Below are 14,087 nucleotides of genomic sequence, written 5' to 3' on the forward strand. Positions count from 1 at the left end.
AGTTGTTATTGAATTTGTGTTTTTTAATGTTTTGTGCTTAGTGACCTTTCATCCAGCAGCGAGCGTTCAATACCTTTTGATTAGAACATTTTGTTCTGTTCATCCAAGGAAAATAAAGTGTCGTTTTTCTCTTCCCAGACACACACCCAAAGTGGTGAAGGCAGCCTCTCAAGTCCTCAACAGTATGTGGCAGTACAGAGACCTTCGCAGCCTCTACAAAAAGGTGTGTAATACAAAAGTACTTGCTGCCACCACAAGAACTCTACCGAAGGCGCTGCTGGAAGTGTAACGCATTAGTCTCTGGAGTGTCCTCCAGAGAGGGGGTAAAGGAGAGGAGGTAAAGGGCAGAAATGTATGCTGTACAGCAGTTCATGCGTCATGTGTGACACAGTTCAGCGAGCGCATTAAGTGTATGAATCGATAGTGAAAGTAAAGCTGGAATCCCTCTGGGCTGCAGTTTAATGAACTAAAGAATCTCTCAATGTTGACCTGAGGAGAGTAGATAAACATGCTTTAATGAAAGAGAGATTAAGAATTTGAAGGTTTAAGGGCTTTGAGAGGGGGGGAGACAAAAAATCAACTGCAAGACTGGTGTTGCATGCTTTACTTTAATGGTTAGCCAGTCATTATTGTATTGTTCTCCTGTTCGATTTGGCCTCATTTAAATGTGTGTATAGTTCCAACCCCATTTGTATTTGACCAGATTATCTTAAATCTTACAGTATGGTCATAGAGTATGATCCTACAGCATAGTAAGCAGTATAGATCAGTCCATTATTGTTAGTTCCCTTATGAATCTCCTTTTTCCCCAGGATGGATATTTTCAGTATCATTTTGTTGGCTCATCCTCTACAATAGAAAGAGATAGACAAAGACCATACTCTTCCTCCCGCACCCCATCCATCTCTCCTGTACGGACATCTCCCAATAATCGCTCAGGTTAGTGTATTCTATCTTTACCCCATAGTATTACAATATTGGACATTTTTTGCAAACTCACAAGGCTTTAGAGCTTTAATTGCGAGACATCCCCCCCCAAAAAAAAAAAATTGTCCATGAATTTCAGACAAAAATAATTGGGAAGCTTAGTAATATTTCAGATAAAAGATAGGATGAATGAAGAATGAGGTGGTGTCTGCTTAGACACGGAGGTGCACAGACACTAATAAGCAACTGCCAGTTACTCACTTACCCTTTAAGATGAAAGAAGAGGAGAGGAAAGGAGGAGGATGGAGGGAGGGATGACTCGGATGACATACACCAGCAGATTTCATCACGGCTGGTTTGAATGCCACAGCTGAGTCTCTGTTCGTCACCACAGCAGCCTCATGGAAGAGACCTTGGGAGGCACATTTAGCTCCGGGGGCAGTTAGGGCCAATGCAGAATACGCCTACAAACCTGAATAGTCATCAGAATGCACTGACTCTAAGTCACTCTGGATAAGAGCATCTGCTTAATGACTCAAATGTAAATGTAAGAGGTATTGGTACTACTGTTATTAAAACCTAGAACCTGGTACTGTAGCCAGCCATTGGCTGCGTCTAATGGTGATTATAGGAGGATCTTCTTGGACGAGAGGGTGTTTGTCGATTCCGTTCGGGACATTAAGGTTACATGGTGCTCTAATTGGAGTTTAATGAAATTTAAAGTGGAAATGCTGAACTTAATGGATCCTATTAGAAAGCAATAAACTCTCTAAGTAAAGATTTCATAGAAGAGCTATTTCTGGATGTTAGATCCCTGTCTAGTTAGTTATGTATTTGTTTTCATTACATGCGTGTTTTCTTCATGCCGTTTTATGGCACAGTAACGTTATCTGATGTTGTCATCAGCTGCTTTATTCTCAGCTTCCTTGCCTGGTATCAACAGAATGTGTCAATGTAGGAGAGTGGGAGGATTAATAATGACGAAGGGAGTCAAGTGGATGTCAAACGTCTTTTCCTGGTAATGGTGTACGTGATGTGTCATCTGTGTGTTTGCAGCAAGTGCCCCTGCCTCTCCCCGAGAGATGATCAGCCTTAAGGAGAGGAAGACAGACTACGAGTCAACGGGCACCAATGCCAGTTACCATGGCAACAAGGGTGAGCACACTTCGAGGAAAGACACCATGGCAGGTAGGAAGGAATTTCAAGGCCTCCGTCAGTTTCCTCTTCGTTTCTGGAGTCAGTGTGTTTTCATCAGATAAGGTGTACTCTAAAACCTGTGTGAAGCCTTTTGGTCATTTTATAATAATCAACTTGATTACAATGACCACATACCTTCTCTCTGTTTCTCTCCCACCTATAGTTGAAATCTCAAGTGGAACCTCAACATTGTTCCGAGGAGCCTACGTCTCTCCCAGTGATGACATCAAACACAACCAGGTAAGGAATGAAGAAATTACTTGATATCATTACAAGAGCAACACTCACTGTTAGGTACTCTCTCTCCAGTAGCAGAGTAGTGATCTAACCTCTGTGTGTTCCATAGGTCTCTGCTCAGGGGCCCAACCCAGGCCAGGAGCCCTACCCTCCGTTTCAGAACCCTCCTGGCGTACAGTTTGAGGAGGCGTTCTACGAGGACCAGGTGCACCAGCGCCCTCCTCAGGCCACAGACCTAAACATGCACCTGGGCCTCAAGTCCACGGGCAACTATGTGGACTTCTACTCAGCATCCCGCCCCTACAGTGAACTCAACTATGAGACCAGTCACTACCCAGCCTCCCCGGACTCCTGGGTCTAGTGGACTATAGAGGAAGGACTGGTCGTCAGCAGTGTGCTGTAATGGGGGAGATGAGCCGAGAGAGAGACTAAGACAGACAGGCCATGCATGTGCATGCATACTACAAGACATTTCTTCAGCGAGTTTAGTTTGTCCTAGAGAGAGAGGTCCCATGCCCATGTGTCTTTGAAGAAAGAGAGAGAGAGTGAGAGAGTCACAGAGCAGAAGGAATAGAATTAGGGAGAGAGAAGGAAGGAGGGAAAGAGAGACAGGAAGAAAGAAAGAGCAGTATCCTGCTCTTGTTAAGAAACAACTCACAAAAGGCGAAAGGAAGGTATTAGATGATGTGGTCACCACCAAAAGCTTGGAGCGTTGGAGTGTAAGGAGCGGAATATCTTGGAGATGATCAGCAGTATTCTAGAAGGAAGACAACTGTAAATATGTGGTATAGTAAAGAGATTAGTATGTGAAGCACAAGAAAATGAAGTGTCATTTACACAAGCTAGAGAATAGTTGTCAGTCACAAACTCTTATTAGGTTTTAACGTACGGCTTCAACCTGTGTTGTGTGTAAGGAGTATAATCTCTGGGCAAAATAATTGCTTCTAGACTTTGTATCTTTTGATTTGTTATAATTCTTTTTTTATTTCTACTTTTTTAATCCTTAATTCTGATGTAAAATATTTGATGTACATTACAGAGATACATGTGCATTGTGTATATTACACAATTGCCTGTGTCCCTTTCCTTATTGTCTCAGCATAATGTTAGTCTGTTACATTCTGGGGGATAATAGAGAGTACAATGTCTGCACACAAAACAAACCACTACAAGCAATGAAACATGTTTTCGCAGCGAAATGAAGGACGGATTTCAAAGTTATTGCTAATCTGATTATGTGAATTGGTGGACCTAAATGAGTTAAGCGGCTCAACAGCATCATTCCACTTCCTTGGTGCTCTTCCACTGCCTAAAACAGTTTACGGATGGACGGTAGATATACTCAAAATACGTTTTATTTCCTAAAACGCTCTGTTACATGAAAACGTTTTTTTTCCTCCACAAGCCTCCTAGTGAATTGTGCTCATTGTCAGTTTTTTAAAATGTGCCAAACATGGTTATATCCAAGCTGAGGGGTAAACGTTGAAGTTCTGTTGAAGTTTACATTCAACAGCAAGTTGTTGGTTCTAATGATGCCAGTTTGTAAATGCTTTTTTTTATGTGTTTCAATGGAATAAAGCTATATATACACTGTAACAAGACTGGAACATTACCAGGGGGCGGAAATAATATCTTTGAGAGCTTAATTCCCTCCAAATATGTACAAATTAGTTGAATCTGTGTTGAAAGATAATCAATGTTTTAAGAAAGTCTGTTTTTTTCTTCTTCAGAAATGGGTGGGAATTAAGTTAATGGTAGACTAAACTGTTAATAGAGTATGAATATATATTATATATAAATATATACTTTTTATGTGGGGACGTGGATGTCACTTAAAGCAGCAACATTATGGAAAAGACTTCATAATACATGTAGGGTTTTGTTCACCTTCATTTTCTGGTCTGCACACTAAAATGTTAACTTTGTAATCATGTTGTTGCTATGAGAAATAGGGGAGACCAGGGGCTGAATATCCACAATTTACGGAAGTTGTCACAGACCTCGTAACTACAAGACAAGGTGCTAAAAGTTACACCTGCAGAACATTGTATTTTGGTGTTTATAGAACTTATTTTGCCACTTCATGTCCCCAGCTTTGAATATTGAAATTGTCACAGGTGAATGTCTTTCATCACCGACTAAGAAAATGATGATTTCCTTAAACTTGTCAATGTGGTGAACAATTATCAACAATGGAGCTGATGATCCAGTCTGTGTGTGTGTTTATCTGTGAAAGAACAAAAGTGGTCGTTTTCTACAAACCCTGTAGCGCCCTTCCCCCCAGCATGACACACGGTTTCATAGTGAGTCCTCCTTTTGATCAAATGTTACAATAACGTTATGTGGCAACATAGAGAAAAATATATGACATTGCCCACTAATGCATGAACAAATCTTATTTAAGTCGATGTGAATTCAAATAGTGGTAGACTACACACTAAAACTGAATGCAGGAGAGAAAAAATGTATGTTAAAAGTTGACAACGAGCTCTGGTCTCCCCTACATATCGTTTTAGAAGTTTCTGGCTTATCTTCAGATGCCTGTACAATGAATAAATGATGCAAACACCCAAATTGTTCATCATATCCTAAAACGATCCCCCTTCTCATTAGTTAGCATCTGAAAACAGACACAGTCCTTGTGAAAAGTAGGCATACCTGACAAACTGTATTGAACTGTGTCAGTAACCTTTTTGTTGCTAGACAGTGTGTTTTATAGAAGTGAAACTTTTTATTGCCTCAACAGATTGAGACTGCTACAAAAATATAAACTGACCATCTAAGAGTCACTGTTTTGGGGGTTGTTTGTTCGTTACCAAAAACTCTTTGTGTGGTTTGTTTGTGCTCACTGTGTTCGAAAACCTTTGGTTCAGCCAGAAGAATGATGTTTACTCCTCTACATCAATATGTGCATTTAGTTAAGTAATAGAGAAAATATTTTGATTCTTTGAAGTAACCAAACTCAACTCAAATAGAAAGTTTGATCTGCAATCACATTGTGGATGAGACACGGTTGTGGATGAGACACGGTTGTGGATGAGACAATGCCCTGTGTGTCTGAATGGTGGTTTGATGAGGTGACGTTCCAGATTCAGAACATAGTGTTTCCTAAACTTCCCCTGTTACCAAGGGAGACAGACCGGTGTAACAAAAAAGTGTGAGATTTTAATTAACATTCCAACCAGACACTTCCCAAATGATTTCAGTGCAGTGAACTCATTTTGCTAATGGAATGTGACTGTTAAGAAGTCAAAACCACCATACAAAACTCCTATCTTTGTTTTGTAGCTTCCATTCCGCTAATTCAAAATTACACCAATATTTATTAGATGTGCCGACAGCATGTTACAGTAACTTTGAGAGTATTTAAAAATAATAATAATAATAATAATTGTATAAAAAAATGTGTTTTCTTATTCCAATCCACATGTTCCTATTCTCAAGGCTTAGTGAAGAGTTTCAAGCCAATCAGAATCTGATAGAAATCCTCCACAACCAGCTCAGCCAGGGGATTGAGGGCAGCAGACTGATTGAGGAGTGTCTTTACAGTTTCTCTCTAAATGTTTTCTCTTTGACATTGAGTGGAGGTAATGCTGACAGCTCTGTGTGAGCTGCAGCCTTGTGAAATTACCACTGGGATAGGTGTTAATTGCCATGCTGCTGGCCTAGTTGGGTAATGCTAAATCCGAGGTTACCATCCATCCATTGTCGTGCCACTGTGGCGCCCATCAGAAATGTGTGGCCTGGCCTCTCTCTGTCATCTGCCTTAGGATCATCACAGCTCCCAAAACTGCACTCTAAAAGCTAAGAACATAGATTATGAATGGATGAATGAAGGCACAAGAAGGCCTATGCTGTTTCTGTGAAAATGCTAACATTTTTCACCAGTGTGCCAGATACAGCATTAGTGTATCTGAAAAGAAGCGATCTATACTTTAGAATGTAAGCGATTGAATATTCCATTGTATCCCTTTAATTTTTAATTGCTTCGCTAATCCTGGGAGAATCCATCATTATGAGGCCTGTGTGTAGCCTGACTGTATGTCAACTGTTTGGACCAGTCTGCAGTGCCCTCTAGTGGGTATCTTGGGGACAACTCTCCTCATGCAGGTCGGGTCTGCCATTTTACTCTGCAAGGCCTAGTTACAGATAGAACAGATATTTCCCAGGATGTATGAATGTGATGCATCCGCTTGGCTTTTCCACTCACTACCAAACATGGTAGTGAAAGGAAGCCCAGTGGCCGACAGTGGGATAAGATTGAACGAGATGGATTTTGGCCGACATTCTGCTAATTTTCTCATAATTAAACATTTGATATCAACACAGTTTTCTGTTCCCAAAACTAGAACTCTTACGAACAGAGTGGACAAAGTTGTGTAGACTTTACCCCTTGCCAAAGTAAAACGTTTTTTTTATCGTTGTTTTGGAGCGCAAAGGCGATTTGAGTTATTGCACACGAGCACTTTACAGACTAGCTGTTCCCTAACGGAAACGGGGATCCAATGGGATCTCGCTAGCTCGTGCTTGGCCTTGCTTGTTCAGCCCACTATGACTCATTTGTTCTCATTTGAAACGTTGGGCTGTGGTCTATCTTGGTTTAGTTATACATGTCTTTGGTCTAGTATTGTTTTACACTCTTTACCACAGCCACAAAGTCAGCATTTGCTTTATCTAAGCGTTAATGAAAACTAAAATTACCTTTTTAATCTTAATTTAAGGTGAGGGTTGGGCATAAAGTTAGCAGTGTGATTGAGGTTAGGTTTATAATCACATTTTAAGAAGATACATTTTAGAAATAGGCGGGGTTTATTACTTTTTGGCTGTGGTAACTAGTGACGATCCTAGTACTACTGCATGCACACAGCAGATACAGATACCGATGCAACTAAGCAGAAATGTGCTCAAGATACTGACCGCATGGCCCATGAATTTGATATTCGTTTGGAACAGTAAAGGAAATGTATCTCTTCTTCAATGTGAAAATGCTAACATTATGTCATGTTGTGATTATGCAAATATGTGATGCTGCAGAGAATTTAGAGCAGTTATATAATCACCTGGACCATTTTCAATATTCACTGATATTCGTGTGAAGGGGCAGCGAATCCTGTGGTGGATTGCCTTTGTGACATAGACAAGGAGCATTGTTTTACGTAATATAGCCTTCTGACTGATAGGAAGTCAAATAGTTGTAGCCGACTGTTAGAGACCTACATCACCTATTCATTGCATTGAATTAATATTGAGTCACCGTTTTAATTGTCCAGTCAAATGGTCAATTTGCATTCTTCCAGCTGAATCTACCTGAATGAGTACCCACTGGGAAACTGAGCCTCATTTGGTACCGGAACATCTCATTCCACATCGCTCAGTGTTTTGTTGGGATAGCTTTAACAGCCCTCGCTGTGTTCTTTTAATGGATAATTCCCCACCTGTCCTGATATATCTGTATTGTGAAATCACATTACCCTGCAGAAGGTGGTTTTGCTCCTTCAGTGTTACAGTAGAAATTGCCATACCCCCTCCTTATATCTAATCATGATCACATCACTAATTTGTACAAATATTTATGACAGCCAGGGCTAGATACATAAAGTGCAATCATTTCTAAATGGTAAAACAGATATGTATGAAAATACCCTCAAATAAAAGCTAACATTCTGTTCCAAAACGCTGGCGTACACATAGGGGAGTGCACGTGCATGTATCCTTTATTAACAGCCGAGGAAACATCCAACTGATTAGTGTACTGTCTGCCTTGAGAATATCGTTAACATTCAGATAAACCTAAATATGCAGTAGGTGTCAGTATTTTTTGGGGATGTCTGACTGAAACGTTGACACAATAAACAATGTGCAGAGGTAATATTGTGTTAGCGTGAGTTATCCTTTCACAGTGGAAATATCAAACATAGTCATCATCTGAAGAATGCATACAAAAATAAATCTGGATCAAAGTTCAAGTATTAATTCCTCACAGTGATTGCACAGTTCAAGCCAATTGTTCCCATCCCAACACAGAACACCCAAATGTAGGACAGGAAGACATGGTGCTCCATGGCTACAGTATAATCTAGTAGAAAAATCTCGAATGCAGGTGATCACTTCAACTCTTCAGCTCAGTACCAATTGTAATAAAAGGTTGGCTCACCTCCCAAGGCTCCTGACATTTTTTTGCCCTCTCCTCATAGCTCAATTCTTTCACCGCCTCCTCACTGTGGGAAAACGTCTCTGCTTCTCCTCCTCCTCTTGCCTCCTCCTCTCCTCCTTGGCCTGTTTGTACCTCCACTTGGGGAGCTGGAGGAGCGCAGGGTCCTTGCTCTTCCTTCTCTTCTCGGAGGCAGGCCCCGAGGGGGCCTTGCACAGCCTCACCTTGGGGATTACAATGCCCGGCCTGACGCTGCTCCTCCTCATCATGTTCAGGGGCAGCAAGCTGGCACGCCTCAGGGCAGACGTACCGGCCACCGCAACCTCCTGCAACATTTGGGTCTGCAGGCTGGCCCTCCGGTCTGTCTTCTTAGGAACCAACTGCACCCGGGAGTTATTGAACAGCTTCTTGTAGTTGTTGATCCGGTCGGGCCCCAGGCGCTTCAGCTCGTCCACTCGCTGCTTCCTGAGGATCTCCGGTACAGCATAGCGCCGCTTCCCAATGCAGGGCGGGCTTCTCAGGGCCACGGTGTGGCAGGCGGTGGCGATCAATGGGCTGGACAGGGCGGTGGTGATGCGCACCATGTGGTCCATCACACCGTCGTCCACAGGGTCCGTCTTCATGCGGAGGGAGAACCTACAGCAGGCTTTGTCTGCCACCTTCTGCCAGCAGTTCTTGGGTTCCTGGCGTTGGGCCACCAGCTCCTGCAGCATGGGCCACTCCAGCTTGTAGGATTCACAGAACTGCTCGGCGCACGGCTGGGCCATCAGACGCATCATCAGGTAGGCCGTCTCGTAGCGGCATGTGAACAAAGCCCACTCCCTGGAGGTCATCTTGCGCCCGTAGTCCCTCGCCTCCACGTCCGCTCCTTTTATAAGAAATACACAGATAAAGGCAGTCCAGCAACAAAATAGAGACAATGAAAACGTTGTAAAAAATGACATAGAAATACTAAATATTTTAGCTCTACCTGACAACATGAGCAAACGAACAACATCTGCCCTCCCTTGCATGGCTGCCTTCATCATAGCTGTGAATCCATGGCAGTTTCTACGCTCTAGGTCCAGGTTAGAGAAGTAGTTGATCAAGTAGCTGGATATCATAATGTGACCTGGCATTGAAAAATAAACCAAATGTGTTATTCACCTTATTCACAATGAACTACGTGGAATTATACTCATTGTTTCCAGATCAATACATCTGTTTTCTTAATCTGTCTGTTTTCATTGAGAATAATCATATTTGTGTTGACACATTCCCAAAATATACTGTACTAGGAACCAACAAACCTTCAACTTTAAAACATCTGTGGATTCTTACCAGCTTGCGCAGCTGTCATGAGGGCTGTATTCCCCTCGTTGTCTTGCCAGTTGACGTCGATGTGGGGACACTGAGAGAGCGCTATGACCACATCCACCCAGCCCATGTAACAGGCTACTATCAGCCCATTCTGAAAAACACAAACCACATGCAAAGGTCAATGACATATCTCTCTTTTTGGATGACAACAAAAAAGATTTGCCCTTAAGGTAAATCTGTTGACGCACAGTGTTGTACTGTTCAACTCTAACATTTGACCTTGCACATAAGGTATAGTACATCACACAACTACCGGTACGTCACTTGTCTACATTAGATCTCACGGTGCTTACAAATGACGATGTAGCTAACTAAGGACACAAGGCAAACTCACCAACCCAAGACTCTGCCACTGTTACACTCCCTGGAGCGTTATGGTCTTAAGGCCGTGGTCTCAGTGCTCAATATCTCTGGTCTTTGAGGCACATTAACAGCTATTCTAGTTCTAGGTGTGTGGTGTTAGAATTGTGTTGACACGGTAGAATAGAAACTATATCAAGGCCTAATGATCCCCCAACTGACAGGCCTAATGATCCCCAACCGACAGGCCTAATGATCCCCCAACCGACAGGCCTAATGATCCCCAACCGACAGGCCTAATGATCCCCAACCGACAGGCCTAATGATCCCCAACCGACAGGCCTAATGATCCCCAACCGACAGGCCTAACGATCCCCAATTGACAGGCCTAATGATCCCCCAACCGGCAGGCCTAATGATCCCCAACCGACAGGCCTAATGATCCCCAACCGACAGGCCTAATGATCCCCAACCGACAGGCCTAACGATCTCCAATTGACAGGCCTAACGATCCCCCAACCGACAGGCCTAATGATCCCCAACCGACAGGCCTAACGATCCCCAACCGACAGGCCTAATGATCCCCAACCGACAGGCCTAATGATCCCCAACCGACAGGCCTAACGATCTCCAATTGACAGGCCTAACGATCCCCCAACCGACAGGCCTAATGATCCCCAACCGACAGGCCTAATGATCCCCAACCGACAGACCTAATGATCCCCAAGGGAATTCCAAGTTAAGTCTCAGCTAATTGTCTTTCTGGAGCTTTCTGAACCATCTGCCTGCTGCTGCCTACAGTACTAATCACAGTCCACCAGCCCTATGGTAAGATAGCATAATGACGTATAGTTAACAGTATACAAGGGTGGCTTAATGACCCAGTTTATGGATTTGGGGAAATGCCCAGTCACCAAGGCTACTGTGAAACAAGTCACGATTAAGCCATCTGAAGAAAATACCTTAGAAAATGTGTACCGTAAACAAATAATTTTGCCCACTAATCATGAAAACCTGAAGGATCAGCAGAGCTTCCAGTATTCCCACTGCTTATGGCTTCCATATTCAACTATAAGGTAAAGGTCTGAGGTAGGCCTATACCAAAGCTTTGGGACCAAAGAGGAATTAAAACTGAAAGTTTCCATATTCAACACCCCATGTATAAACAACCCATGAGAGAACATCATTTGTCTGAGTCAATTGGAAAAAAGACAAGTACAGTTTTAGATTTGCCAAAGTAAGGATCTACTCTGCTCAAACAGTCCGCATTCAGAGGGTTTGATTGAAAAACACTGCTGTGTGTGTGTGTTTGTTGACATCTATACAAACACACATTAGGGCTCATGTCGTGCCAGTGTTGGATGTAACGTGAAACAACTGAGGACATTTGCATTTATCCATCCAGACACGTAGCGTTACTGTAGGTGTAGCATGACAGCAGAGTTCTCCACGTATTTATACTGTATTAGTCTGTCTCTTCACAACGCGTTGAAGGGATTTAAAAGGTCAGTGGGTAAGCCTTGTTTCTCAGCTTGATCAGATGCTGAGGAAAATCACGGAACTTCTCTCTATGGAATCTACATGCAACACCTTTTGAATATGATGATCAATAGTAGTCACTGAATGTGTAGGCTGCTATGTTATATCCCTAGTATTATTGCTTTACCACCGATGAGGATACAGCAGTGAGAAACACAACCAAAATTGCATTATGCCTAACCCCAATGTCCACCTGTTGGGTACCCATGATGGTCATGAATGGTGTGGAGAATAAGGGATTTGAAGCACCAACCCGCTCTCAGTATTGTCCTGCTGCACCCTGATATCTTGGGTGAACCTTTTAAAAGCTCAGCCGTGATTACGAGCTGCTTCAACGCCCCCCCATCTGTTCCAGGGCTTAACCAACCGCTCTGAGTATTCCTCTGATATTGTCACCGTCCACAGAAATGACACAGTTTGGGTGTCTAGTACAAATGCAGAAACGGGAGCAAAAAGCCTCCAATGTGTGCTGTCTTTCATATCAAATTAACATAAAGCTTATTCCTCATCTTGCGGAAACCGGCGTTTACAAAGGTCTATATTCCAATGTCCACACTAGCATACCATGTAGAAAAGCATTATACATTACTTCATTCTAAGTAGGATGTTCGTGTGGACATTGAAACAGAGACCATGTTATAAGTTTGTACAGTTAGCCTTTACTTGATAATATGGACATACTCTAAATCACAGAGAACATTGACTAGTTCATCTCTTTAATGACAATGCAAACATACTCTGTTGTTCTTATCTGTTTCTCTCACGTCCTCCTCTGTCACCCCTTGCCTTATCATAATCTTCACTATGATGGAATTGTTATTGGAGCAGGCCATGAAGAAAGACAGCGGTTCAGGGGTGACTGGGCTGGGAGTCCTGTATTTGAGAGACTCATCAGGTGGATAGAAGGAGTCATCAGAGGCGATACTCCTGCTATCCTCTGGCCGATCTGGCAATGTGTCAAAGTCAAACTCTTCAAATTCCTGATAGACATCATCGTCGTCGTCGTCATCGTAATAGTTGTTGTCCTCATTGTCTCCCACATTAGGATCCTCATTTATGTCGTCTGCGACCGTCTCCAACTCCTCATTTATGGGACCCCTGACAGCCCCCGCCTGACCTCCAGAGATCCCATTCTGCTGAACTTTTAACAACGTCCCTCCACCTCCACCTGAGTCCTCTATGATCAGCACCATTTAACTCGCGGGTTAAAATCCACCACAACAACAAGAACAAGGCACCAAAATCCCAATCTCATCTGAACAATTCTCTCTCATTCAAAGTGTAAATACTTAGCTAGGTCTTGTTGAGGAAGCAGAAGTCAGTATGACCCCTAACTGGAACATGATCGAACATTTGTTCTGGTTCAAAAGCCACATGAGGAGGAAGTCTCCGAATGTCCCCTTTAATCCATCAATAAAGCTTGTTCTCTGAAGTATTAGAAGGCAATTAAAGACCTTGTCATCCTCAAAGGATCCTCTTGTTCTCATTAGCTCTTCATTTGCCTTCTGTATTTCTCACTTTCCAAATGGCAACAACCAACAACGGTGTGACAGCTTGAGAATTCATCTCTTCAATGCATTTGTTGCCAAAGTTGTCCCACTAAATGCTGTTCAACAAAAGGCACTTAATTATTTTAGATAGTGTCTACGTCCTACTGTGCTGATACCCTAATCTTCTATTCCCCTGCTGTAAATCATTTTGTTTCCTTATACCGATGTGGAAGAGAAGAATTGTCTAAACTGACGCTACTTAATCCCTTTAATCAGTCCTCACTCTCTCTCTCTCTGCCTCTCTCTCCCTATCTTCCTCTCTTTCTCTTTCTCTCTCTGCTCTCTCTCTTTCTCTCTCTCCCAAAATGCATAGTTGAACAATGCTTCGTTTGTATGGACTTTTCTTGGTCTGCATAGCTGAAGCTCAACTCACAGATCATTTAGAATTTGTACAACCACATATCTTTGATTTTGTGCAACCACATCAACTACATTTTCATTGCATTCCTGTCTCATGCTATACTGGTTTTGTGTCATATCCAGTACCCATACACTAAATCTGGTTCCAACAGTAACATGGGTATCCCCCATAAAAGTGACTTCATGACATTACCTCCTTACCTCCAACCCTTACGAGTTGTGCAACGTTTGTCCATGACCCTAATCTACGATTGGATGTGGCTGCTGTTAGATCTGTTTTAACTGACTGGTAATTGGATTCAGCAAAAATAACATGGCCTCTTACATACGCCCCCCCATCTTGCCACTAATTCACATTATTTTGGTTGCTGTTTGACATTATTTTAGAAGCAGCTAAAGACTTGGGTGTAGCTTGGATGTGTCAGTTTTACGATGCACCTTTTGACAGTGCAGTTCCCACGCTTGTC

The 14,087-nt window shown here is 42.6% G+C and overlaps 2 protein-coding genes across 9 annotated transcripts in view; one reads left to right on the plus strand and one right to left on the minus strand.

Annotated features, from left to right (window-relative positions):
* The window catches only part of LOC118402064 (catenin delta-2-like), a 146,230-nt gene extending 141,084 nt beyond the window's left edge, over positions 1–5,146 (plus strand). For all 8 annotated transcript variants that reach the window (XM_052476918.1, XM_052476917.1, XM_035799928.2 and 5 more), the window contains 5 exons: positions 139–223; positions 813–939; positions 1,984–2,115; positions 2,288–2,364; positions 2,471–5,146. In XM_052476918.1, the coding sequence (XP_052332878.1) occupies positions 139–223; positions 813–939; positions 1,984–2,115; positions 2,288–2,364; positions 2,471–2,722 (673 nt within the window). In that variant the 3' untranslated portion in view covers positions 2,723–5,146. The remainder of the gene's footprint in view (positions 1–138; positions 224–812; positions 940–1,983; positions 2,116–2,287; positions 2,365–2,470) is intronic.
* A 1,948-nt stretch (positions 5,147–7,094) lies between these two features.
* Positions 7,095–13,460, minus strand: LOC118401679 (ankyrin repeat domain-containing protein 33B-like). The gene is made up of 4 exons (XM_052477378.1): positions 12,448–13,460; positions 9,833–9,962; positions 9,483–9,623; positions 7,095–9,380 (listed from the first exon to the last, which is right to left on the minus strand). The coding sequence occupies exons 1-4, from the start codon at positions 12,901–12,903 to the stop codon at positions 8,566–8,568; spliced, it is 1,542 nt and encodes a 513-aa protein (XP_052333338.1). The 5' UTR covers positions 12,904–13,460; the 3' UTR covers positions 7,095–8,565.
* Between the last annotated feature and the right edge of the window lie 627 nt (positions 13,461–14,087).

Source organism: Oncorhynchus keta, chromosome 23 (genome assembly GCF_023373465.1).
Source record: "Oncorhynchus keta strain PuntledgeMale-10-30-2019 chromosome 23, Oket_V2, whole genome shotgun sequence".
Lineage (NCBI taxonomy): Eukaryota > Metazoa > Chordata > Actinopteri > Salmoniformes > Salmonidae > Oncorhynchus > Oncorhynchus keta.

What these genes read in the sequence shown, in the direction of transcription:
- LOC118401679 (XM_052477378.1), bottom strand. Translation starts at nt 12,903, where the DNA reads ATGGTGCTGATCATAGAGGACTCAGGTGGAGGTGGAGGGACGTTGTTA. An exon ending in AAACAGATAAGAACAACAGA is followed by an intron (nt 9,963 to 12,447) that starts GTATGTTTGCAT and finishes TGTGTTTTTCAG; the next exon opens with AATGGGCTGATAGTAGCCTG. An exon ending in CATGACAGCTGCGCAAGCTG is followed by an intron (nt 9,624 to 9,832) that starts GTAAGAATCCAC and finishes TTTCAATGCCAG; the next exon opens with GTCACATTATGATATCCAGC.